The following is a 27,409-nucleotide window of genomic DNA, read 5'->3' on the forward strand; positions in this document are numbered from 1 at the left end:
TGTGTCTTCTGAATTTAGATCCCCACACATTTTATACACTGAATGCTCTGTAGTCAAATGTGACAGTATGATGGGTATTTGAAAACAAGAAAAGCTGAGATGTAAAAGATAAAAAAAAGATCCATGAGTCTCTACTCATACTCAAAAATAAAATAAAAGACAGTTGGGGGAAGGGGAAGGAAAAGATCTCTTTTTCTCTCTCAATATATATAAAATAAAATCAGCTAAGATAATAGATAGAATCATTGATACTGGTAGGGAAACTGAAAGGATACTAAAACCATCAAGGAAAGGTTGTAAAGGGAGAAAGTTATTCACATTGTCTCAAATTATCACCCTCCCAAATTATTCATTATTAGTTATACAAGATGACTTTCACAATATAACAAACAGGCTGGCAGACGTGGGACTAACATTTGGTGCCTCCTGATGTGTTTCAGTGAGAAGTACACAACATCTCCTGTGTGATATTCTTACCAAAAGGTTTAGTTTGAACTGAGTAATGCAGAAACAACCAAGGAAATCCACAATGTGCAATATTCTGTAAGACAACTGGCTTGGACTCTTCACAGTGCCAATATCATAAAAGACAGAACAAGGCAAGAGGGGACCTTTAGATTAAATGAGACTTAAAGAGACCTGATAACCAAATGTAGTGCATAATCCTTGACTGTATCCTGGGTTGGAAAAAAGAGAAACTAGGGTATAAAGAGACTGTGATTATTTGATACTCCAATTTCCCCACCTAACAATCTCCAACCTTCCAATACTATTTATTTATTAATTTAAATATTGAAATAGCTGATTGTCTGAATTTGGTAGAGATTTTGAGTGTGGGACTTCTTCTTACACCTATTTATCTCCCTTCTTACGTATAAAGTTATCAACACCTTGATTGGCAATTTACAATGATCACTACATATTTAACATCAATATTTATTCAGCTCTGGAGGTTCTTTAGTTAAGATTCAGAGGGCCTCCAGGAACAAGATTTTCATGAACTAATTCTAACATGTAAAATCAAAGACACTAAGTAGTGAGTCTCCATGTCCTGCAGGTGTGATTAACTTTTAGCTAGGCTATCCTGTGAGCTTTATTATTTTCCTGCTAGTGAAAACCACGGTCATAATTAACCGAGCAAACAACAGCTTAATACAGTACTTTATTTACATTTCTCACCCCACAAAATGAAAGTTGATGTTTGTAAACTAATATATTGTGTTGACTGTTATGAACACCTTTGTCCTTACTGTTATTTTGTTTTGCTTTTCAATAAAACTACACAATACAATATTCAGGTGATGTATCATAGAATTATACATCAGAAACCTATATAATCTTATTAACCAATGTCACCCAGATCAATTTAATTTAAAAACTACTGATGTCTGGAAAAGAACCCACTTATATTTAAACATTTGAATCAAATCACTAATATCATATTTAAATTTGCATTAAGTAAAAAGATTGAATAATCTCAAGATTACAGATATTTTAATAGAGAAGCAATCAAAACTTTGCACACATCAGTTCGTTTATGCAGCTTTTAGGTATATAAGCCATAGCAATACTTTACATGTAGAAAAGCACACAAAAATCAAAACACAATGTGTATATGTATGTATATTACAAATACAGGTAGTTTTGAAATGTGCATGTGACAGTTTTCAGTATGAGATAGATGCTCGTTAAATAGTCAACTATTGCGGAGATGGATCAAGAATGCCAGTCAGGCTGAACAAGGAGGCCAAGGCGGGAGACCTCAGTAAGTGTGCACCAGGCAGACAACTTAGAATGACAGTTAGATGGTTCTGGAGAAGACAGCTGGACATGATAAGGTCAAGACCCAGTTCCATCACTTATTCATTATACAGGGTGGGGCAAAAGTAGGTTTATAGTTATTCCTATGGAAAATAAAACAATTAATACATAATAATACAAAAATAAACTCTGTGTTTTGCTTACTCACAACTGTGAACCTACTTCTGCCCCACCCTGTATGACTTTGGGAAATTTCTAAGTCTCAGGTCCCACATTTGGAAAGCCTTCAAGATTTATTTTTTTTAAAGATTGGGTACAGTCATGCTTACAGAGCTCAAGTGGGGTTCATTTTGGGTGCAAAATGAATCCTAGTTTCCTAGGCTATTTCAGAGCTTTTCTGCAGCAATTGGCTCCTCTCAGGGACTCATTAATGGTCTACTGCTCTGGGACATCTCTGCTATTCTCCAGCTCTGAGGCCATCTCCTCTCTAGCCACCCTATCTTGTTCACCTCTGCAAGTTGGCATGGATTAAGATATGAATAGACCTCTGAAACGTAATCTTTTCAACACCTTGCTTTGCACATGAAAGAACTTTATGCAAAGACAACACACAATAGAATTAAAGAACTGAATAGAGTTTAATTAAATAAAATTAAAAGATTCTTTGAAAATCAAAGGGCAATACTTCTGAGAGAAGTGATTAAAATGGAAATGGCCAAGATAGCAGCAGAAGAAAAGATGTTAGAGAAGATAGCAATGTCAAAGTTTGCAACTTTAAAAATGTTGCCTTCTTGGAAAAATAGTGAATTTTGAAAGATCTATCTATGTATCTATCATCTGTCTATCTATCTATCTATCTATCTATCTATCTATCTATCTATCTATCTATCTATCTACCTATCATCTATCATCTATCTATCATCTATCTATCTATCTATCATCTATCTATCTATCTATCTATCTATCTATCTATCTATCTATCTATCTATCCATCTATCATCTATCATCTATCACTTTCATCTATGTGTCTATCTATTTATTTAAAGAGAAATGAGGAATGCAGAACCCGAAATACTGTGAGATCTCTTGCACTCAGCAACCACCCTCTTGGTGGTGTATTATCAGTCTTGCTACCAACTTTCCCAAGGGGATTCTGTGAATTCTGTAGCATCTGCTGGAACATTCACATCTTCTTTTAAAAGATAGCAAGAGATGGCACAGTCTTATCAAGAAATAATTTTAAGACATTTACAAACATTTAAATGAGAAGGTATTAATTTAGTATCTTTTTAATGAGTATATTTGGCATATATGTTAAATTATTTTCATGTTTCCCTGTGGTCCTTCAACAATTCAGGCCAAATTATTAGGCCTAGTTACCAAGGAATATGAACACGAAAAGACATGTACATGGTGGCTAGAATAAAAGAGTGCACGAAAGAAGAAAGAAGAAAGAAGGTTATGACACAGAGAGAGACTCCATCACCAAGAAAAGGATAAATCTTTTCATACAGGAAAGAGAGAAAATGGAAGAAAGAGTAAGTTGATGTCTTTCTTTGTCCCAGGCTCCTCAGGTTGAAAGAAGAAGGGGAAGAACCTGAGAGTCTGAGCATTTAACCCAAGATAGTGAGTTTACTTAAAAGAGACTTTTGCCCTGCTGGCGTGGCTCAGCGGTTGAGCATCAACATAGGATCCGAGAGATCGCGGTTTGATTCCCAGTCAGGGCACATGCCCGGGTTGTGGGCTCCATCCCTAGTTGGGGGCTTGCAGGAGGCTGCCAATCAGTAACTCTCTCATCAATGATGATTCTATCTCTCTCTCTCCCTCCCCCCTCCTCTCTCAGAAATCAATAAAGATACTTTTTTTTTTTTTTTAAAAGAGACTTTTAAACTGCAAAAGAATAATCTTAATTGTCAAGCTTACTGTTTTTCCTGTTAATAGCAGAAAGAAGTTTGGGCCAACTAAAGAAAATTAAGAAGCCACAAATTATTTCACAATTTCTATTTAATGTTAAAAATCTTGATCCAATATGTTTTTATAGCACTCTCATAGTTATGACTTGGCTGCACCTACCCTGAAAATTTCATTTCCTCGTATGATCCATTAACAGCCTTGTACACTCTCACACCAGTAATTCTGAGCCCTATAACTGGTAGAAACTTCACAAACACATATTTTTTTGTGCCTATCTAAATGTGTGGCTTGCAATCCCAGCCAAATACAACAGTTACATTTGAATTTTGTCAGCTGCATCTTCTTTTCCCTCTCAGTTATTTCAAACCATTGTGCCACTCTTCAAATCTCCTACCACATCTCCTTTTCGCAGCAGATAAAAATCTAAACAAAACTGCTCTTAATTGACAAGCACCTCTATTGTCTAGTAATTTGTCTATATTCATATTGGCCTTATCTTGCCCCTCTTGTCCATGGTTCTTCCTTCTACCTCAACTCTGATCCCAGTCCTCCCAGAGCCTTAGCCCAAGAGTTAAACCCTACCTCCTTCATGGTTTTCACTCCTGCTCAGTCCTGGCTTCTTCCTTCTGCTGATACACGAGCTCAAGTCTCTTCTATATTAAAATGCTGACTTCCTTGAGCCAGCAATCAACTGTTAGTAAATACTGGCATGTTTCTTTTCACCACAGCCAAAGTATTTATCAGGGAATTTTACATCAGATGACATTACATAATGAATTCTTCTTAATTATTTTATACCAAGAGCATGAAAGGATGACCAGGAAAGATGAAAACTCCAATAGGTAAATGATAGTTTTCAACTTCAGCATTAAACAAAAAATAATAAATTTTCAATGATGATAAAATACTATTTTTTTCCAATCAGAATGATGAAGATTGAGGAGAATTCTACTAGTCAGGGCTTATAAGGCTCAGGAAAATAGGTAATATCTGTAATATACTCCTGATGGCAGGATGAATTGCAATAGTATAACCATTCAGGAGAGTAAGTTGCTTATTTATATCAAAAACCTTAAGGTGTGTATTCCTTTTAGTCTAACATTTGAACTATATAAAATGGATCATAGCAGTAGTAGTTTTAGTAGAAGTAGTAATAATAGTTGAAAAGAGAAAATCAGCAATGTTCATTAGATTTAAAATGTGTTTGACAAAACTAATGAGTAGATTTTTATTTCAGACCCACATTATTTGATCATTTAATAAAAAGTAATCAAAAACTCCAAACAATCTAATTTAAAAACATGCATCTTCAATCCAGCACTACAGGAAATGTTAAAGGGACTGCTATAATTAGAAGTAGAAATAAAGAGAATGAGAAACAGCTATAAAAAAACCAAAATGTCAGTGGATAAGTATCTTTCAATAATAACCTTAAATGTAAATGGATTAAATGCCCCAATAAAAAGATATAGGGTGGCTGAATGGATAAGAAAACATGACCCAACTATATGCTGTCTACAAGAGACCCACCTCAGAACAAAAGACTCCCACAGGATGAGAGTGAAGGGATGGAAAAAAATTTTCCATGCAAATGGAAATGAAAAAAAAGCTGCTGGGGTAGCAATACTCATATCAGACAAAATAGACTTCAAAATGAAAACCATAATGAGAGATAAGAAAGAACATTACATAGTACTAAAGGGATCAATCCAGCAAGAGGATATAACCCTGATAAACATATATGCACCCAATATAGGAACACCTAAATTTATAAAAATACTTCTAGAGGACTTTAAGGGAGAAATTGATAGCAATACATTCATACTAGGGGACTTTAACACCCCACTGACTTCACTGGATAGGTCTTCCAGACAAAAAATTAACAAGGAAACAGAAACCTAAATGGCACACTAGATCAGATGGATTTAATCGACATTTACAGAACGTTCTACCCCAAAGCTGCAGAATATACATTCTTCTCAAGTGTACACAGGACATTCTCAAAGACAGACCACATGTTAGGACACAAAACAAGTCTCTACAAGTTCAAGAAGACTGAAGTCATATCAAGCATCTTCTCAGATCACGATGGCATGAAACTAGAAATCAACTACAATAAAAACACAAAGAGATTTAAACACATGGAGACTGAAAAGCATGTTTTTAAACAATGAATGGGTTACTAAAGAGATTAAGAAAGAAATAAAAAACTTCCCGGAAACAAATGAAAATGAACACACAACAACTCCAAATCTATGGGACACAATGAAAGCAGTCCTGAGAGGGAAGTTCATAGCACTACAAGCCTACCTCAAAAAAACAAGAAAAACTTCTAATAGACTCTTTAACCCTACAACTTAAAAACTTAGAAAGAACAACAAGAAAAGCCCAGAGTAAGTAGAAGGAAAAAAACAATAAAGATCAGAGCAGAAATAAATGACATAGAGACTAAAAAGAACAATACAAAAGATCAATGAAACCAAGAGCTGGTTCTTTGAAAAGATAACCAAGATTGATGAACCTTTAGCCAGACTCATCAAGAAACAGAGAGAGGACCCAAATAAACAAAATCAGAGATGAAAGAGGTGAAATAACAACTGACCCAACAGAAATACAAAGGATAATAAGAAAATACTATGAACAACTATATGCCACCAACCTGGACAACCTGGATGAAATGGATAAATTCCTAGAAAAATGCAGCCTTTCAAAACTCAATCAGAAAGAGTCAGAAAGTCTAAATAGGCTGTTAACTGCTGATGAAGTGGAAGCAGTAATCCAAGGGTTCCCAGCACACAAAAGCCCTGGCCCAGATGGCTTTACAAGGTGAGTTTTACCAAACATTCAAAGAAGAATGAACACCTACACTCTTCAAACTATTTCAAAAAATCCAAGAGGAAGGAACACTTCCAAGCTCTTTTTACGAGGCCAGCATTAGCCTAATTCCAAAACAGATAAAGACACTACAAAGAAAGAGAATTACAGGCCAATATCCCTGATGAACATAGATGCTAAAATCCTCAACAAAATATTAGCAAATGGGATCCAGCAATATATTAAAAAGATCATATACCATGACCAAGTGAGATTTATTCCAGGGATGCAAGGCTGGTACAATATTCGCAAATCAATAAATGTGATACATCACATAAACAAATTGAAAGATAAAAATAACATGATCATCTCAATAGATGCAGAAAAAGCATTCAATAAAATCCAACACTCATTTTTGATAAAAACTCTCAGCAAAGTGGGAATAGAGGGATCATACCTCAACATAATAAAGGCCATATATGACAGACCTACAGCCAACATCATAGTCAATGGGGAAAAACTAAAACCATTTCCCCTAAGAACAGGAACAAGACAGGGGTATCTACTTTCACCACTCTTATTCAACAGAGTACTGGAAGTCCTAGCCACAGCCATCAGAGAAGAAGAAAACATAAAAGGCATCCAATTTGGAAAGGAGGAAACAAAACTGTAATTATTTGCAGATGACATGATATTGTACATAGAGAATCTTAAAGATTCCCCCCAAAAACTACTAGATTTAATAAATGAATTCAGCAAGGTAGCAGGATACAAAATTAACACCCAGAAATCGATGGCATTTTTATACACCAATAATAAACTCTTAGAAACAGAAACTAAAAAAAAATCCCATTTACCACTGCAACTAAAAAATAAGATACCTAGGAATAAACTTAACCCAAGATGTAGAAGACCTTTACTCAGAAAACTACAGGACATTGAAAAAATAAATAGAGGAAGATATAAACAAATGGAAAAATATAAATGGAAGATATAACAAATGGAAGATATAAACAAATGTTCATGGATTAGAAGAATTAACATCATTAAAATGTCCATATTACCCAAAGCAATCTATAAATTCAATGCAATCCCCATTAAAATACCAACAGCATATTTCACAGATCTAGAACAAACACTTTGAAAATTTATCTGGAACCAAAAAACACCCCGAATAGCTACGGCAATCCTGAGAAACAAGAACAAAGTTGGAGGGATCACAATACCAGATATCAAGTTATACTACAAAGCCACTGTAATCAAAACAGCCTGGTACTGGCACAAGAACAGACATATAGATCAGTGGAACAGAACAGAGAACCCAGAAATTGACCCATGCCATTATGGTCAATTAATATTTGACAAAGGAGGCAAGAACATACAATGGAGTAAAGACAGTCTTTTCAATAAATCGTGTTGGAAAAATTGGACAGATACATGCAAAAAAATGAAAGTGGACCTCCAACTTACACCATACACAAAAGTAAATTCAAAATGGATAAAAGACTTAAATGTAAAGCATGAAACCATAAAAATCCTAGAGGAAAACAAAGGCAGTAAAATCTCAGACATCTCTCATAGCAATATGTTTGCTGGTACATCTCCTAGGGCAAGAGAAACAAAGGAGAAAATAAACAAATGGGACTGCATCAAAATAAATAGCTTCTGCACAGCAAAGGAAACCATCAACAAAACGAAAAGGGAGCCCACTGTATGGGAGAACATATTTGCGAACAACACATTGGATAAAGGCTTAATTTCCAAAATATATAAGGAACTCATACAACTTAACAAAAGGAAGACAAACAATCCAATTAAAAAATGGGCAAAGGGCCTAAATAGACACTTCTCCAAAGAGGACATGCAGATGGCCAAGAGACATATGAAGAAATGCTCAACATCGCTGATCATCAGAGAGATGCAAATTAAAACCACAATGAGGTATCACCTCACCCCTATCAGAATGGCTCCATCAACAAATCAACAAACAACAGGTGCTGGCGAGGGTGTGGAGAAAGGGGACCCTAGTGCACTGCTGGTGGGAAAGGAGACTGGGGCAGCCACTATGGAAAGCAGTATGGGGTTTCCTCAGATTAAAATTTGACCTGCCATTTGAGCTAGTGATCCTCCTTCTAGGAATATATCCTAAGGAACCCCAAACACCAGTCCCAAAGAACTTATGCACCCCTATGTTCATAGCAGCGCAGTTTACAATAGCTGAGATCTGGAAGCAGCCCAAGTGCCCATCAGTAGATGAGTGGATAAAAAGCTGTGGCACATTTACACCATGGAATACTATGCAGCTGTAAAGAGGAAGGGCCTTTTGGCCTTTGGCACAGCATGGAGGGAACTAGAGAGTATTATGCTAAGTGAAATAAGCCAGTCAGAGAAAGACAAGTACCACATGATCTCGCTCATATGTGGAATCTAATGAACAAAATAAACTGATGAACAAAGTGGATCCAGTAACACAGAAGCTTGGAACAAACTGAGGGATCTCAGAGGGAAGGCGGGGAGGGGTGTGTGGGTGGGGAGCGATTAATTAGGGAACTTGTATGTTTATGGGCAGGGCCCATGGACATGGACATGGACATTGGTGTGGGGAGGGCCTGGGGGTGGGACAGATGTGGGGTGGAGGGGGATATTTGTAATTGTCTCAACAATAAAGATAAAAAAACATTTTAAAAAATGCGTCTTCAATCTGACAGGGAAAAAAAGAACAAGCTTGATTACAACCAAGATTTAATCCAAATAATGCTATTTATAAAGAAAATGGGGAAAGGAAACAATATCAGAACACTAGAATTTCTGTAAACTTTTAAGGACTAAGCATTGGCATATTTGAATAATAATCATAAGAATCTTACAAATCTACTAATCTACATTTTTTGCTTTACAGATAAAATTAGAAAAACTTGACTTTTTACACAGATATCTAATTTTTTATTGTGGCTCCACCATTTACATCCTGTGATTTCAGCCAAGATACCTCGTGTTTCATGCCTTACGTTTTCTCTGTTATAAAGCGATGCTGTTGAGCTAATGGATCTCTAACGTCCACTACCTCTATAATGCATTGATTCTATGATAAAATACATTTGATTAATAGTCACAAAATAACAGGTAAAATAAGAAAAACAACTTACTTGTTAGTATGATATCGATTAAAACATTTTCCTTGGTGGGATTTTTGAAAGTTATAGCCATAGATGCTAACTGCTGAAGGTATGTGGTGATTCTTTCTATTTCTAGAGGCTGGGGAAATAGTCCTACTCCAGAAAGGACAAATCGCCATTCTTCAAACTGTTTAAAGATAAACATTCTTAACATATATGTCATAATTGCATACATTTTATTTGTGACATTTAATAAATGTAATACATGTAAAAATTTTGGCAGATAAAAGTTTGGTTGTTAATATTTAACATGCCCTGTTTTATTTTTTCTTCCTTTACAAAATTCCTTTTGATTTTATTGAAAAATCAATCAATGTGCTTTTACACTGATAAAAAGGAGGCCACAAGACCAATATTCAGCTATTCAACATATTTCAATGCACATAAGGTTATTTATAAGAGCGTTAAAAAGATACCTTAAAAAAAAACCTTGCATCTCTGCTCAAGGTTGTTTTGTTGTTTTTTTAAGTCAACTTATCTAACACACTGGGTACTAAAAGCTGCATAAAGTTTCCAAAATCCTAGGGTGAATTTCAGGTGGAACTCATATAGTTAACATGATCACATGAAGTCAAAGAAGGTGAGGCACAGATTGAGTCCCATTAAAAGGACTGTGCATTCCTAACAACATGGATGGGCCTTGAGGATAGTATGCCAAGTGAAATAAGTCAGACAGGAAAAGCTAAGAACCATATAATTTCACTCCTATGTGGGATATAAAACTGAAACTCGTGGACACAAAAGGCAGTGGGGTGGTTGCCAAAGGGGCGGGGGCGGGGGGTGAAAGGGGTCTGAATATATGGTGACAGGAGAAGATATGACTTTGGGTGGTGGGCACACAGAGCCATATACAGATCGTGTAACATAGAAACCCACACCTGAAACCTATATGTTCATATTAGCCACTGTCACCACAATAAATTTAATAAAGTGTTATTAAAAAAATAAAATAAAATTGCAAAATTAAAAAAAAAAAAAGGCAGTGTGTAAACTCTATGCCATATTATTTATCCCCACCATCTAGGACACTGTGTGCCTTGTTATCCCAGGACATGGAAGCGAGGCTAAAAGCTGTGAGCAGGAGGCTGAATGTGGCCATTGTGCCTACCTTGTTTCATAAGCCTGCAAAGCTCCTTTTGAAAAGTTCCCTTTGTGTTCATTTAGAATAAAAGTCTCCCAAGAGCACAACAGACGGTGACTCGGTTCAGCACTGAAGACTTACTAATGTTGTAAAGGCAGGAGGAAGTCATTAAATAAAAAGCAACAAACCCGAGGGCCTAGTTTATAGTCGCTCAAATTACATAGATGTTTCCAAGCCTAAATTACAGTAGGAAGAGGGAAACCTGCTTTAAGGTGGTTTCAGAGTGGGATAGGTGGTGACAGGAAATGTATACAATGCTGTCTCTGAGGAGGGAGGAATAAAGGCAAGTTTTATCTGTATGTTATCTTCAAATGACTGTATTACTTTTTTATTTATTTATTTAATCGTTACCCAAGGATATTTTTCCCATTGCTTTTCAGAAAGAGTGGAAGGGGGGAGGGAGAGAGAGAGAGAGGCTGCCTCCCTCATGAATCCTGGGGGGCCGGGGATCAAGTCTGCAACTAAGGTAGGTGCCCTTGGCTGGAATCGAACCTGGGACCCACCAGTCCACGGGCCGACACTTTAACCACTGAGCCAAACAGGCTAGGGTGACTGTATTACTTTTAGTTAGAGATTCTACTTGTATAATGTAAGTTCACTAGATTTTCACTTATGATGTCCTAATTTGATTACATGTAAGTGGCTGACTGGGTTCAATTAAATTAAGAACTGTTTTATGTAAATTACTTACTTTTGGGCTACTTAATTAAATAAATCCTGAATGACAGAAATGAAGTTACTCTGAACCACTGGGGATGAGCCAAAATACAAAACCAAGAAAGAAGGTCATGCTTTCATGTTTTTGCCCAATGGCCTGGAACACTAGAGCCTCTAAGTTAAACTGCATCCGTCCCCCCACTATGGAGCACTAGTACACAACACCTGCCCTAGCATTGCTTAAATTATCCTCTCGGTTTCAGAGAGGGAAATTAAAAAGTATCCTGACAAAAATGTGTGTTAAGAAAAACAAGTAACATTTTTTAGCCCATCTTTATCTCAAACTTCTTTGAAAGGAGACAGAGCAAAAAGAACCTTTAAAGATCCAATTCCAATGTTTCTGAAAGAGAAACCAAGTGCAGGGAAAAGATAGTAAAACCAGCTTGCACACTGAGCATAGCTCAAGGGCATTAGAGCTGGTTAAGAACCAACAGTTTCCCATAGATCCAGGCTGCAGGGCCACAGACTCATGCTGGGTAATAAAACCACTCTGACTTTGTCTTCTTTCCTTCATTTTTGCTTGTCTGACCTTTAGATGCAGTGAGTCACACAATAAAGTACAAATGGAGTAAATATTGGCAACTATCTGAAAATAAAAATGAAACAAACTGAAGCCCAAGAAAAACAATCTCAGGAGGCCCAATTACCACATTTGTTACTTCCTATTATTCTTCCTCTTATTCTGATATAACAGTGTCATTTACAGAATCTGGTAGCATAATATAAGTTCATGACATATGCAGCTGTGACATCCTAACCAAATTAATCCTAGGATTCAAAAGCTGTACAAACAACTTTAGCCTAAAATTGGATTTTTACAATGCAGAGCTCTGTACATGGGCTCAAGTCAGAAACCCATGAAAAACTATAGCCATTTCCTTAAGTTCAGCGAAGAGTAACAATCAAAAATAGTTAAAACTATCTTATAAGAATTGCCATTACTAGATTTTAGATTAATCAGCTATTCAGTTGTACACATCGGTTCAAATATATTTATCAGTGAAATCAAGAGAGGGACAGAAATCTACTACATGAGTTTTTCCCCTAAAAGTTAAAGTAATTGGAAACTCTTAGAAAAGCAAACCCTAAAATTTTATTTTAAAAACTATCTTCCCCAGATGCCTACACATACATAATGCTGTATTTTCGATAGTTCATTTAATTTATACTTTAGGATGAACAGGTTTTGCTTGCAGAGGATGGTGACTGGATAAATTAAATAAAAGAGGAAGACTGGAATGATTCAGAGATGGAAAAATGATAAAAAAAGCAAAAAAAAAAGCAAAACAATCTGAAAGGTTAGGGGAGTCCATTGCAAAGGTTGAAGGGGTCTGGGTCTGGACCCAGTAGCCGAAAGGATGAATGAATGAAGGATTGAAGTCTAACCACAGGTGAATCCTTGGAGGTTTGCTACAACTTGGAAGGAGATGCTTAGAGTGACTGCAGTCAAGCGCCCAAGTAAAACTGATTTAGAAAAGGTCTGAGTTGATTGCTTGTTCTTCCTGTCTGATTACGAATTTCAAGTTCAACATCTAGGCTAGGATTTTCTAAAGCTATTAAGATGGAGAAGTGGTAATTGCCCTGCTAATGTGCCAGCTTATCCTTGAATAGATATAATTTCCATCAGAAATGCAAGCAACTAAATTGCCCCCAATAATTAAGATGAAGAGGCTAACCCTGCTAATTACAATTTGTTTCCTTTAATATTTTTGAGGCACGCATACTTCCATAGTATTGCTTCAGGTCATGTATAAGTCAGTAATCATGTAGAAAATTTAATAGCGTCCATTTTTTTTTCCTGAAGGTAAATTACACACTGTTTTAGAAAAGAGGGCGCTCCAGTCACCCACAAGTCTTGCACTCACACTGGGACCCCTGTATTATATGTAATTCCACTGCCTCTCAGATGGCAGGCTCCTTGGTGCCCCTTAGGATTTAAAGTTCTGATCTCCATTTACTCTCTTCCCCATCAACACCTGAAGAAGCACAAAATAATAACAAATGTAAAAAGTTGTGTAAAATTTTCATTGGCAGTAAGAGAGTTTTAATCAATTGGTAGTCTGTGGATAGCTGTAAAAATAGTCACGAAAATGGGTTGAGGCCAGACATCCTCAGTTCAGGTCTGTGTTCAACCTCTTATTAGCTACCTAATCTTCATTTCTGTGTCTCAGTTTCCTAATCTGTAAAATGGGGTTGATTATCTTTTCACTGTAGGACTGTGGTGAGAATGAACTGAGATAATTCTAAGAATGGCATGCAGCGAGCTTAGAGACGCTTAAAAAATGATTAACCATTGTTGTTCTTAAAAATTATTATTATTGCCTGGCCGGTGTGGCTCAGCGGTTGAGCATCGACCTAGGATCCAGGAGATCGGGGTTCGATTCCCGCTCAGGGCACAGGCCCGGGTTGCGGGCTGGATCCCCAGCAGGGGGCAGCAGGAGGCAGCCGGTCAATGACTCTCTCATCATTGACGTTTCTATCTCTCTCTCTCTTTTCCTCTCTCTGAAATCAATAATGATATATATATTTTTTAAATTATTATTATTCAGAATGCTGTACAGACAAAATAGAGGGAAAAAATAACACGGTATTTGGAAGAGCACATTTTCTACAGTTTACAATTAAGTTCATGAAAATTTGAGTAGTGAAACCCAAGTCAGAAAATTAACATAAATGCCTGCAATTTGGCATTTACATTAAAATATATATGTTTTAAAGCCTGGACGTATACTCCCCTTCATTCAAGCTATCTAAGGATTTTAAAATGCCTTTTTTAGATGCCTGCACATGCACTACGTATATTTCCAAAAGTACATTTAATTAAGTTTACAATAAGCTTGTTCTGCTTGCAAAAAATATCAACTGGATGAGTAAGATTTCCTTATTTGTTGACTTTAAAATTTAATGACCTTGACTTGGTCTAAGAATACTCTGTCTTACCTGAGCACAGTGGAAGATAAGAGAAGCCTGGTGACCAGCTCTCCCAAGAGCAGAAGGGTGAAAACGAACAGATACGGTTCTACTTGAGTGAGGAAGTAGAGTCAGCTGTGTAAATTTAGAAAGAAAAAAAGAGAAACAAAACAATCAATACTTTTGTTTGAGTCAGCATCTCTGTGCACTAGATATATGCTGGGTGGATATTTGTGTGATTAATGTGTTGCCTTGTACACTTTTTCCAATCTCAGGAGGTCTGCTTGACAAATATCGGTAAAACATCTGGTGGGAAACAGTGTTTAATGGTGCTCGTGCCACGTACTTTCCCCAGACAATGACCACATGGAGTTAGTCACTCTAAGTAAGGAAATCTAAATTAACGTTTTAATCTGAGTTAGAGCCTCCCATAATAGAAATGTGCATTTTATTTAAGAACCCATATGTCCATTCTAAGATACAAGGCAAACACTGGGAACCCAACTTGTAGCCTTGGTAATGTCAAAAGAAATAAACAGATTCTAAGCACAGATATAAGTCATGTTTCTTTAGTGTACCTTGAAGTTTCCCTCTTTGTCTTATCACATACACACTCAAGGTGTGACCTGCTATAATAATTTAATTCTGAATAGTATGAGTTTGTTACTTCTTTAGAGATTGTGAGCCAGCAACTTCATCACACTGTATCGAGGACTTGAGTGTCTCATGTAATCAAAGTGCTACACCGTGAACAATGTAATATTTAATGCCAACACTTATAGAATAATAGAATGAGTGGTACATATCTGAAAAATAAATCAACTATTTTTTCACTAATTTATTCTGCCGGGTAACTTTTGAAAAAGTAAAACTACAATTTAGCAGTCATTCAGTCCTTGTTAAATATAGCACTTTGTCCTCAATAAACTCTGATGACAACAGAATACAAACATAGACAAGTTTATATTGAGAACAGTGTTACATCCTTATTATGTATAGTGTGGTTTATCTACAGCAAATATATTTTATCTCAGACTGGTTCTCTGATATCTCAAATATTTCGAAGTTATCAGCTAATCCACATTTAAGGAGTGTAAATTAATTTCAGTAACGATCTTAGCAAAAAATAAAGTTGCATTTAGTATATTCTTTAAATTTCGCAAATATGAAAAAAAGTTTCTTTATGTACAGGAAGGGTATACATATATATGAAGTAAATAATCTATTTCATTGGAAAAAACATATAATACTGCATTAAATTTGATTTTCATTCTAACACTACCACATGCTAACAATGTGGCTTAAGTATTTTAGCCTTTCTGTCTTCAACTTCCTCTTCTATAAATATATGTCAGAGACATGTGGCGAAGATTGAGGCAGTTTATACAACCAAGGAGTAATTCAATAAAATTCCTTTATTTCCACCTAAAATTTACTGAAAAATGCATTTCCAATGTTCTCAAGGAAAGAAAGATAAACACCATTTCTTGGAATTTAACTGCAGTAAACCTACTGGTTTAATGTAATTACATATATATGTTAAATATAGGACCTTTGAGAAACTTATATATATAATGTTAAATATAAGACGTGTGAGAAACTTGAAAACATTTCATTGCAAGCGTCATGATGATAACTAATCCCAATGTGAGCTTACACTGGATCCTAGTTCAAGAGGGAAAGAGTCTTGGGGCAGGTCAGTAAACTGATATTTGAACAGGATACCAGATTATGTTGGAGATTGATATAACTTAAGAGACATAAACTGAAATAGTGTTGAAAAAGCATGGTACAATTTACCTTCAAACTGAATAGTGAAGGGATTAAGAAGTACAAATTGGTAGTTACCAAAAAAAAAAAAAGAAAAGATGTAAATAAACTACAACATAGGCAATATAATCAATAACATTGCAATAATTATGTATGGTGCCAGGTGGGTACTGCAAACATGGGGGAGGGGACACTTTGTAAAGCATATGATTGTCTAACCACTGTGCTGTACACCTGAAACCAATACAAAATAAAATTGAAAGTAAACTATAATTGAAAAATTAAAATTAAAGTTAAAAAACCCTGAATGAGAGTAAAAGGGAAAAAAAAGAAATGTAAGAGAGAGAAGAGAGAAATGTGGCAAACCATTAATATAAGAACCAAAGTAGAAGGTATAAGCTTGTGCATTGTATTATTCTTTCAACTTCTGTATCTTTTTGAAATTTTTCAAAATATATCATTGGAGGGAAGCAACTTTTTTATATCATTTGCCTTGGCAATCAATCTATGCTTCTTTATTGAAGCATTTATGGGTAATAATCAATATTTTAAAATTCATACTTGTGCAAACATGAGTACTATGCAACAAAACCGTAAGTAAAGTTATATGTACATATATTCTTTCCATTTACTATCATTAACATTAATGTGTTCTCCTAATTTGTTCTATAATACATAATATTATTTTTAGTAAATGTATAACTTTATTTTTGAGTTATCTCATAATATTGAAGTTAATTGCTTATTTCGTACTTAATATTTGATAAATGTATAGAAATGAATGGAGTAGAAAACCCTAGTTGGAAATATTAAAGCAGAGTCCATATTCTTCATTATATAATAAAGTTGGCATCTGCAATATATTGTATTTGTTTTCCCTTGGACCACAGTTTACATTCTTCTGTAAAAGTAGCGATATAAAGGATATGAAAACACCACTTTACCCCTGGCCAGGTGGCTCAGCTGGCTGCACCAGAAGGTTGCGGGTTCGATCCCCAGTCGGGGCACGTACTGGAGGCAACCGATTGCTGTTTCTCTCTCACATGGATCTTTCTCTCTCACATGGATCTTTCTCTCTCTTTCTCTCTCCCTCTTCCTCTTTCTCTAAAACCCTCGGGTGAGGGTTAAAAAAAAAAAAAAGCACACACAAAAAAGCACTTTCTAATGAGAAATTTCAGTTATTTGTAAACTACATCCTGAACATCACATTTCATTTTCATTTATGGAAAGTACAGTGTTAAGTAATATAAGTATGTGTATATTTTAACATAACCTTTTAAAGATTACACTATACATATAAATTTTAGCAACATAATAGTGATATCTAATTTGACACATTATGGCAGTTAATAACTAATTTTGTATCATGATGTTGTTAGCTGGCAACCGGTGGTTGACAAGAGACAGGTATTAAGATATAAATAAATCACAGTGTAGATTTTTAAACATCACTAAAAGGCAAATAGTAAAAGCCTTTATTTAAATACCATATTTACTTAGTAGGTCTTCATGATTCACTGTGAGGGCCTCTGAAGAGAATCATCTATTGCAATGATTATTTTGAGATTTCCCTGAAAGGATGGCTTTAACATTCACTGACATTTTTGATGTGTTCTTTGGAAATGCAGATACTGATGCTGAACCTTCAGTCTTATTTTGTTAGTGGAGGAGAAAAGTGACTGAGGCCCATTGATAGGCTCTCGTCTCTGCCAGGGACCAAGGAATGAGAAAATGAGGCAAAGAAAGGAGAAAAGGGAGGGGAGCTGTCAGCACTGTCTGGAAGTGGGGGACGGGTGGTGGGCAGGAACTCAGGAAGGGCTGAAAAAGGACCGGCCTTTGGGGACCTTGTGACTACAGCATGGCTGTCGAGTCAAAGTCACATTACTGAGAACTTACCGCAAAAACTGATTACCAAAATGGTCAGAAATAAAGCACAATTTATTTAGAATTCAGTGATAATGAACATATATAATGGCATATATCATTTCAAAAATTTAAATGAACATTATAATGGTTTTTTTATTGACAAATTAAAATTTGACATATATATTACATATATTTATAGAGATTCCACTTTTAAATTTTAGACATTTGAAACCTTATTAATAATTATTGAAATGCTAATATCTCACAGTACCCCCAAAATCAGAATTGGAAAATGCTCTGGTAGTGATGGGATACTTGGCTTTCTGAATATACTCACTGGTGATTTGAAAGCATCCAGGATAAAATCATCAGGATCACTGTTTTCTACTTGCAACTCTAAGGTTTCATGCGTAGGATTAACTAAAGAAATGACCTGAGTGACATACCTAGAAGGAAAAAACAAAGCTAGTAAACATGTTCACAAACTTGTTTGATATTAATTTTACAAACCTGATGACTATTATGGGTTGAAATGCATCCTGTAAAAGGGTAAGTTGAAGTCTTAATTCCCAACCCCTCAGAGTGTGACCTTATTTGGAAATAGGGTTGTTGCAGATGTTATTAGTTAAAATGAGTTCATACTGGAGTAGGGTGGCCCTTAACCCAATAAGACTGTTGTCCTTGTATGAGGATGATATGAAGAGACATGAAAAGATGGCCGTTTGACAGTGCAGGTGGAGACTGGAGTGATGCATCCATAAGGCAAGGAACACCAAGGATTGCCTGCAACAGCAGAAGCCAGAAGAGGCAAGGAAAGATTCCCTCTTACTGGTCTCAGAAGAAGCATGGTCCTGTTGAAACACTGATTTCAAGATTCTAGCCTTCAAAACTGTGAGACAATAAACTTATGTTGTCTTAAGTCAGCCAGTTTATGGTATTTGTTATGGCGGGCCTATGAAACTAATATAATGATTTGTATGAGTTTCAAAATAGGAATCATCATATATTAACTAATGACATTTTGCTGAATTAGATAATCCCTGATTCTCTATTTTTGACACCGACGGTATTCCACATTGGGTACTGGAACATATTCCGGTTTTAGGAGCAAGGTTTGTCAATTATTTTATAACTGCTAAGTCCAGACCAAAAAGCTAACATAGTCTAGAAATAATAACAAAGAGTAATAAATGAACAAAGTTCTGTCCATTACATCAAGGAGATCCAAACTGGTGATGAAGAAATAAACCAGCCCCCCAAAATGTGGCTGGTATGTATGGTCAAAGCGAAGAATGCTCAAGAGGGTTCATAATTCTCCATCCATCATCATTCCTAATGCCTTTTCATACACAGCGTCAAACTGGGCTCCTGTAGTAATACATACCAAAACCGCACTGAGGTAGCACACCTCACACCTGTTAGGTTGATTTTTAAAAATTTATCTTTATTGTTGAAAGTATTACAGATGTTCCCTTTTTTCCCCATCGACCTCTTCCACCACACATCTGCCCCCCCCCCGGCCTTCACTATTGTCTGTGTCCACGGGTTACACATATATGCACACAAGTCCCTTGGTTAATCTCTCCCCACCCACCCACCCACCCCCGCCTTCCCTCTGAGATGCCTCAGTCTGTTCCATGCTTCTATGTCCCAGGATGATTTTTTCTAAGTAAGGTATGTATTGGTGAAAATGTGGAGAAAAGGAAACAGTGACGCCCTGTCGATGGGAATGCAAATTGGTACAGACACTAAGAAAACCAGTATTGTCTAGCCACTACGCTGTCACCTGAAACTAATATGAAATAACAGTGAATGTAAACTGTAGTTGAAAGAAAGACTATCAAAATGGTCTATAAATATATGACAAGGGAGTCGACCTCATTAGTCATGAGGGAAATGCAAATTAAAAGTATACTGAGGTACCACTCCACACGCACCAGAATGGTCAAAACTAGCCTTGCGATACCCATGTTTTTGAGAATGTGAAGCACATACAATTCATATGTGACTGGTAGGAGTGTAAAAAGGTACAACCAATTTCAAACTTTTTGTAATTATCAACTCAATTTCAATGATATTACATTCCCATGTTATACACAACAGAAATGAGCCCAAATGTGCAGCAAAAGCATATACAGTGTTATAAACAATATTTTTCATAATATATCAAACCTGGAAAAAAGGTTCATCAACAATAAAAAGGAATACTTTTTTGCAGTGAGCGAAACAAATGAGGAACAGCACAAAGAACAACATGAATGGTCCAATAAGACCCAACTATCAATTTGAAGCCTCACAGATAAATATAAATAAAACAAGCACCAGAGAAAGTTTCTAACAGGAAAGAACAAAGCATTAAGATGAAAACCATGGCTTCTAAAGATGACCATTCATACCTTAAGGGATAGAGAGAAGATATTACAAACATGAAATAAGAACAAAACATTATATTTTTTAAAACACGCAAAAGAAGCATCCAAACACAAACAAAAACAAAAACTGGTCTTGGCTGTTGATAGCTGACATGAAAATTCAACAAAAAGATTGGAACATAAAACTGAGTAAATCTGTCTAAATGCAAAAACACAAATGTTGGGGGGAAAGGCAAAAAAAGTAAGAACATTATTAAAATAGCCCCTGAGTTATAAATCCAAAACATAGACGTTGTAGAAAGAGAGAAGAGAGAAAAGAGAGAGATGGCATAATTTGAGATTTCCAGAAACACGAATTATGTCATTTGTTTCCATTTTGAAAGAGATCCCAACTACCTGGAAAAATGCATGAAAATAGAGCCACACCAGCATATTAAGAATTTTAAGGACACTGGGTACAATGAAAACCCATGCAAACTTTGAAGAGGATACGGATCCAAGACAAGGCTGGTTAAAAAATTAGTTACTACCAAATATCTTTAAATATTATGTCTTTTAATTATACACAGTACGGCCCGGCTGGTGTGGCTCAGTGGTTGAGCATCAACCCATGAACCAAGAGTTCATCAGTTGGATTCTCGGTCAGGGCACCTGCCTGGGGTGTGGGCTTGATCCCCAGTCGGGGCGAGCAGGAGGCAGCCGATCAATGACTCTCTCTCATCGATGTTTCTATCTTTCTCCCTTCCTCTCTCTCTAACAACAACAAAATCAATAATTATACACAGCATGACTTAGATAAAAACAAATTAAGTTTTAAAAAACCATGTTCAAAAATAACAAGAACCTAAAAGAAAAAGAAAAGGCTAGTGCTTTTAAATGCAATGAAAAAAATCATGATCGTAAAACTCCGAGCCAAATATTTTCATGAAATTGTCTTACATTTATTAATATTTATACATAGATATAGCTTTCATATATTAATGTATATTTTAAAACAAGAAAAAAAAAAAAACTAGAAATAAGTTTGTAAACAACTTGTAGTAGACACTGTTGGTGCCCCACTCAGTTCCCCTAGAAGATTTTTATCAGCTCTCTGCCCCCCATCCCCCAACTTCCGAATTCTTGCGGTTCATCTCCCATCTGAGACTTTCAGATGATTACCTTTGGGTCCTGGAGCCTCCTGAGCCTTGCAGCAGAAGTGTCTGGGAGTTTGTAGCTCATCCCAAGGGCGCTTCTAGTGACTAGTATGGGAGTTCAAAAGCCCAGCATCTTGGCATCAAGACAAGACCAACCCTGAGAGGTAATTTATGCTCCAGAGCTTTCTGCAGGATGAGCTAAAGTCTGGGCCGGTGCCTGAAATCACACCCTTGCTTAGCTTCTTCCCTTTTCTTATCCTGACTCCCCTAATTCTCTTACTGGTTTTTCTAACTGGGATCACTTCCTTAATAAACCCCTTGCAGTGAGGTTCTGGTTCCAGATCTGGTGTTAGGAGACTTCAACACTCTCTTGGTGCGCTAAGGGAGAGAAACTGGTGAGAAGGCACTGATTTGCCCACTAACAGAAACCGTGACTTGGTCATCCCTGTGTACTAGCACCAGCGCTGGTTCCAGGCATGTAATGAGAACTCACCGCTTAAATATAAGTGCTCAGATCTCAAGGGCATATGGCATTAACCAACTGACCGAGAATTTTCAGTTTCCTATGCTTCCCTTCTGCTTGCCTTAAGCAAACTTCCGTTTCTCCCCTTCCTGCAGGCCTCCTGACTCTGCTTGTTTCCAAGCCTGAGCGAGCACAGAAAGAGCAGAACGTGCCTCCCCTCTCGGCTTGTCCTGGGAACCAGCTTATCCCAGCGAGACGCTTTTCCTATCAGTCCCCACCAGTCATCTTCCCTTCCTTGTCTAGTTTTCCTTTTAAAGGTTCTGCTTAGCTCTCTCTGCTCGCCTCCTTGACCCTATAAAATAAAAAGCTTCTGCTATTTCATTTTGAGACACTTGCATGTTCCTGAGACCAGGGCATTCTCCCTACTGCAACAGTCCCCTCCTCCAACTATTTCTAGAGTCCCTTTCCCTCCTTTGCAATAATCATTTCCAGTAAAAGCTTCTCCTTACTAAGTCCTGGCTTGTTTTTCTTTCACTTAAGTGTTCCAAAGGGTAGTTTAAATATCAAACCTTCCCTGGAAAAGAAAATCAATTAAAAACATTGGTGTCTTATTTAAAAATGTTAAATACATTCTGACACTACTCTTTTAGATAAATGTTTTTTTACTTTCATGAAATAATTTTATCTATGAAACGGAACTTACTTTCCAAGGTCACACTGCATTTCTGGCATTATGGTTGGATTTGGTAATTCGACAGTAAATTTCAGGACATACCAGAACTCCAGAACCTTATCAGGCTGAAAAATAATGCTGGCAGAGAAAATATACAAAATCTTATCAGTTGTTTTAGTTTGTGTAACAAATTTAGCATAAAAAATATCCCAAATACAATATTTGACAATGGCTCTGTGACACATTCTCTCATTGTAGGTACATTTTAAATTTTTTCATTTTTGATGAGAAATTCATCTCATTATTCAATAAAAATAGTGCCATTATTAATATCTGTTTAATAAATGTGCTAAATCAATGAAAAATGTTTAAATCTCAATAATTCAAATGCCTTGCAATAGCTATAACAAAAAAAGTTGTACTTTCAAACTGTGATTAAATCAATTTGTTTATTGAATTAAACATGTAATAAATAAATGGGATATTAATTTGAAACAAATAAAATTGATTATGTTACTATAAACTAATCGAATTAATAATCATGAACATAGAGGTTATGTGTTTGTGTGTGCATGTACCTGAGTATACAGTACTAAGTTTTTCATAATTATCATGCTATAAAAACACTTATCATTGCACTGCTAATGTATGTGTATATATTGGTGTATGTTTGTGATGTGTGTGTGTGTATGTGTGTGTGTAAACACAAATATGGTCTCTGACTTACGATGATTCAATTTAAATGGTCGACTTACCATCTTTCAATTTTGCAATGGTGCAAAACCGATATGCATTCAGTGGAAACCATAATTAAAATTTTGAATTTTGGTCTTTTCCTGGGCTACAACCAATACTCTACAGTGTATTTATTGTGTTAGATGATTTTTGCACCTAGAAAAATTTGGTTAGTGAAAAGTGGAATGAAAGAGGGTATATAAAGAGTAATTTGGGAATTATTTAATTTGATATTCCAATAAATGATATTTTTGCATTGGAGAAAACAATGCTAACTCTAAATTAGTGCATTTTATAAATGAATGGTATTTTTAAAAGCTAAAACTATGAACAAATGTAACCTAAATGATTATAGCACGCAAATAATCATTTTAAAAGCTTAATTTCAAAAAATCAACAATAAAATGACGCCATCCTGAAACCATACCTTTCCTCTCTACAGCCTGTAGCCGCTGGAGTATAGCATACAGCATAGTCAATATATTCTTCTGGATTTAGCACAAATTTTTTGAGTCCACTAAGGGCTGGATCTGATAACAGCACTTCTATGTGAAGAGTTTTCTCATTTGCATTATGGAGAGGTATTTCAAAACAAAGGCTCTCCTAGAATTATATTACAAATACAATCAGCTCTTAATGTCAGCACAGACTCGTTGTTCTACGGAAGCAAATGCGAAGAAAACTTCGGTGCGATATAAGGCCATTTGTTTTATATTTCCCCTTGGTCCACTACCGAATGTATCTCACTTGCATTTAATCGTTTGTTTTCCTTGATTAGTCTTGGTAAATGGTAACATTGTTTTCAACAACAAGTACTCCAAAAGATCTGTCTATCTAAATTCTAAGGACACTGTAAAATTGCATTTAAAATATATTTTTCCTCAGTACCATTATTAATAGGAAGAGCACTTGTCATTTTCCTCTAGCTGTGGTACTTAAGCTTCAGCATGCAGGAGAATCACCTGCAGAGGTCGCTAAAGCACAGACTATTGGCTCCCTACTCCAAAGATTCTGATTCAGCAGATCTTGGATGGAGCCTGAAAACTTATATAGAAATATATAATGTTTTTAGAAAAAACACTGTGGCTGCTGCTGCTGATCTAGGGGACATACTTCAAGTAGCTCTGCGCATTAGCATCAAGCAGGAAGGACGATCTGAATTAAGACGTCAAATTATACTGATGATATGACTATCTTCCTGTTTAGAGTCCTTTCTTCTATTTTGGTTTCTCCTGTCCTGACCCCCTAGCTACACACTCAGCCCCAGAAGGCACTCCTCAAGTTCCAAGACACTTCCTGATCTTCATTTTGACCCATCCTGGCTAATAATTTATATTTCATCCCATGACAGCCATGGTTTCCACTACAGTGAAAGCCATTAACTGAAGCAAATGTGTTAAAGGTGAATACTAGAAAGGACATATCTCAATCTGAGCAAAGACCAGTTGTCTAGAATGCCTTAACCTAATAAAAAGAAGAATGTTGGATGTTTCGGTTACAATTTAAAAATGGTAATGGATGTACTTTGGGACATGGAGCTATTTTGAAATTTATCAAATCACATTACAAGAGTGACAAACACACACACACACACACACCCCTATTACTAAGCTGGTGGGGACAGGTGATGATGGGGAGAGAATTAGTTATTCACAAAATGCATCTTCAAGATAGACATCGCAGCTTTGTCCATGGAGCAAACATTTCCTTGATTACCTCTGTATAAATAAATGAGTGGATAAATATTACATTCACACACTCTGAGCAGGAAAAATTTAATTCACTGAGTATTTGCACTGAAAACTTCATACTTCCTACTCTCAATGCGTCCGAGTAAATAAAGATTATGTTTTGGCTCATAAAAGTTTAATTGCGTCAATAGCAATTCAATATGCACTAGCAGGAAATATTTTTTCACCATCTTCTCTCCCAGAAGACAATCATAAGTTCATTATAAAAGAATTATTTCTGAGGTCCAAAACGCACAATAATATTAAGTAATGTATATTATTGAGAAAATTTTCAATTGTAATTTTACTCAATTTGATAACCTTAAAGTCAATAAGTAAACTGTTCCAAAGGGGATTTTGAAATTACCATGTAATTTGGAGGAAGTGATAACTCTAATCTGTCTCAGTAATTTTCCAAAATTGAAAATTCAGTGCCAACAGTTAAGAACTCAGAGGAACCAGGTCTGTGATTATAAATTAGAAACACCATTGTCATTCCTCTGCTCCTGTCACCTGCATGTCACTGTACCTATTGAAGTCATGCCTTCCACCCCCCATCTCTAATCCTCTGCCATTCAGCCTGAGCCACAAAGATTGCAGAGGTGGGTGCTAATGCCAGATTGGGGGTGACATGGGGGTGAGGATGCACCGGTAGGCACTAAGGAGTTGTGAAAAACCCAGAAATGCCTGTAGTGTCCATAGGTTTGTTCACACTTATTCTGACATTTCGCATAATCTTGTGGCGGGGACAGACGGACAGGGGGGGCTAGGAAAGGCAGTGACAATAGAAAGATATCTAATTGCAGGGACCGGTCCCTAAGAAGTACATTCCTACTTAGCTGCTTAACATAACTTATAGGTTCTCTCTCTCCCTCTCTCTCTCTCTCTCTCTATACACACACACACACACACATATATAGATCTGTCTAACTACATATCCATCTATATCATAGCAATATATATACACATATATATATTTGTGATTTAATGCAAGAAGCCATGAGATGCTTTTGTAAAATCCAGTTTAAGAACTTTTCACAACCTGTCAAGATAAATTCAAAGCAGAATGCTTATTTTTCCTACCTTAACATTTCATGAGGAAGAAAAATTTCAGTATCATGTACAATGCTCATGATACATGATTTTTCATCCAGAAAAAATAAACAGTATAAAAACATAAAGGAAAGAAGAAAATACATAACAAAATGAGTACCTGAAAATGTATTTTTCATATTATGAGAGCTAAAATTTTAAACTAAAAAGATACTGAAAATGGTTGGCAACTCACATATGTTGTTTTGTATTAATGTTTTTATATTTGACAACAGGTAGATTAACTGTGCCTTTCACTGTGCTCCTCTCTTACTAGCTTGTGGAGAGATCTCTAGGTCTCGCCATTAACAATAGAGTGAATTTAATTGCAGGTTGATTATACAACGAAAAAAATAAGTAAAGAAATAGTCACAATTATCACTGACAACAGAGCAAACATTATGAAGGCTATGACTGATCTAAAACTTAAAGCATATAAAATTTTGTTCACATACTTAAGTTTTGTTTTCAGAAAATATAGCTCATTGCTATATACTGGAATTATTGAGCATCAATGGGAAGACAGTGGATTACTCTCATCATTCTCCCACAGCCAAACTATACGACATACAAGAGATTTTTGAGTTCAAACAAAATGAAGCAGCAGATATTACATGTTAAAATTTCCAAGAGAAATCTTAAATAGTTTACCCCAACAGAAAATGAACTACTAACAACCAATTACTATTTGTTGTGAATGTAATCTGATTTTGGGAACCTGCTGTAAGAAGTAACCAAATTTATGTGCCTCAGGGTCTCAATATTTCTTACACAAGCCCTATTTTAGAGAGACTCTAACCATTCATTCATCTCTAGGGAAGATGTGGAAATTGGGTTTAATGTAACAAAAGCTGAGAAGCAGATAGAAAATCACTGATGGCTTAGTATCTTGAAAGCTCCATTGCTACCTCTGATGATTTAAGGTTTAAGTAAAATATTTCTCAGAAGTTTAGCAAAAACAGCAAGTGTAGTGAGAACTATTAGAGAACAATAGATAGGTGAGGACAACAGTTCTAATGTACTTCAGAAAGTATTCAGAAAGCATCTTCTTCAAGAAATGCACAAAAGTTTATTTAATGGGATTATTTAAAATAACCCATACCGTCGCTACCAACTAAATCTTCAGGTCCATGCATTAA

General features: G+C 36.0%; 1 protein-coding gene across 1 annotated transcript in view; it reads right to left on the reverse strand.

Annotated features, from left to right (window-relative positions):
* The window catches only part of CFAP47 (cilia and flagella associated protein 47), a gene marked incomplete at both ends in the record, with an annotated part of 352,044 nt that overhangs the window by 54,600 nt on the left and 270,035 nt on the right, over positions 1-27,409 (reverse strand). Inside the window, 5 exons of the mRNA XM_081125415.1 lie at positions 9,636-9,792; positions 14,464-14,568; positions 18,407-18,515; positions 22,744-22,851; positions 23,876-24,051. Coding sequence (XP_080981541.1) covers positions 9,636-9,792; positions 14,464-14,568; positions 18,407-18,515; positions 22,744-22,851; positions 23,876-24,051 — 655 coding nt within the window. The remainder of the gene's footprint in view (positions 1-9,635; positions 9,793-14,463; positions 14,569-18,406; positions 18,516-22,743; positions 22,852-23,875; positions 24,052-27,409) is intronic.

Source organism: Miniopterus schreibersii (assembly GCF_964146895.1).
Source record: "Miniopterus schreibersii genome assembly, chromosome: X".
NCBI lineage: Eukaryota > Metazoa > Chordata > Mammalia > Chiroptera > Miniopteridae > Miniopterus > Miniopterus schreibersii.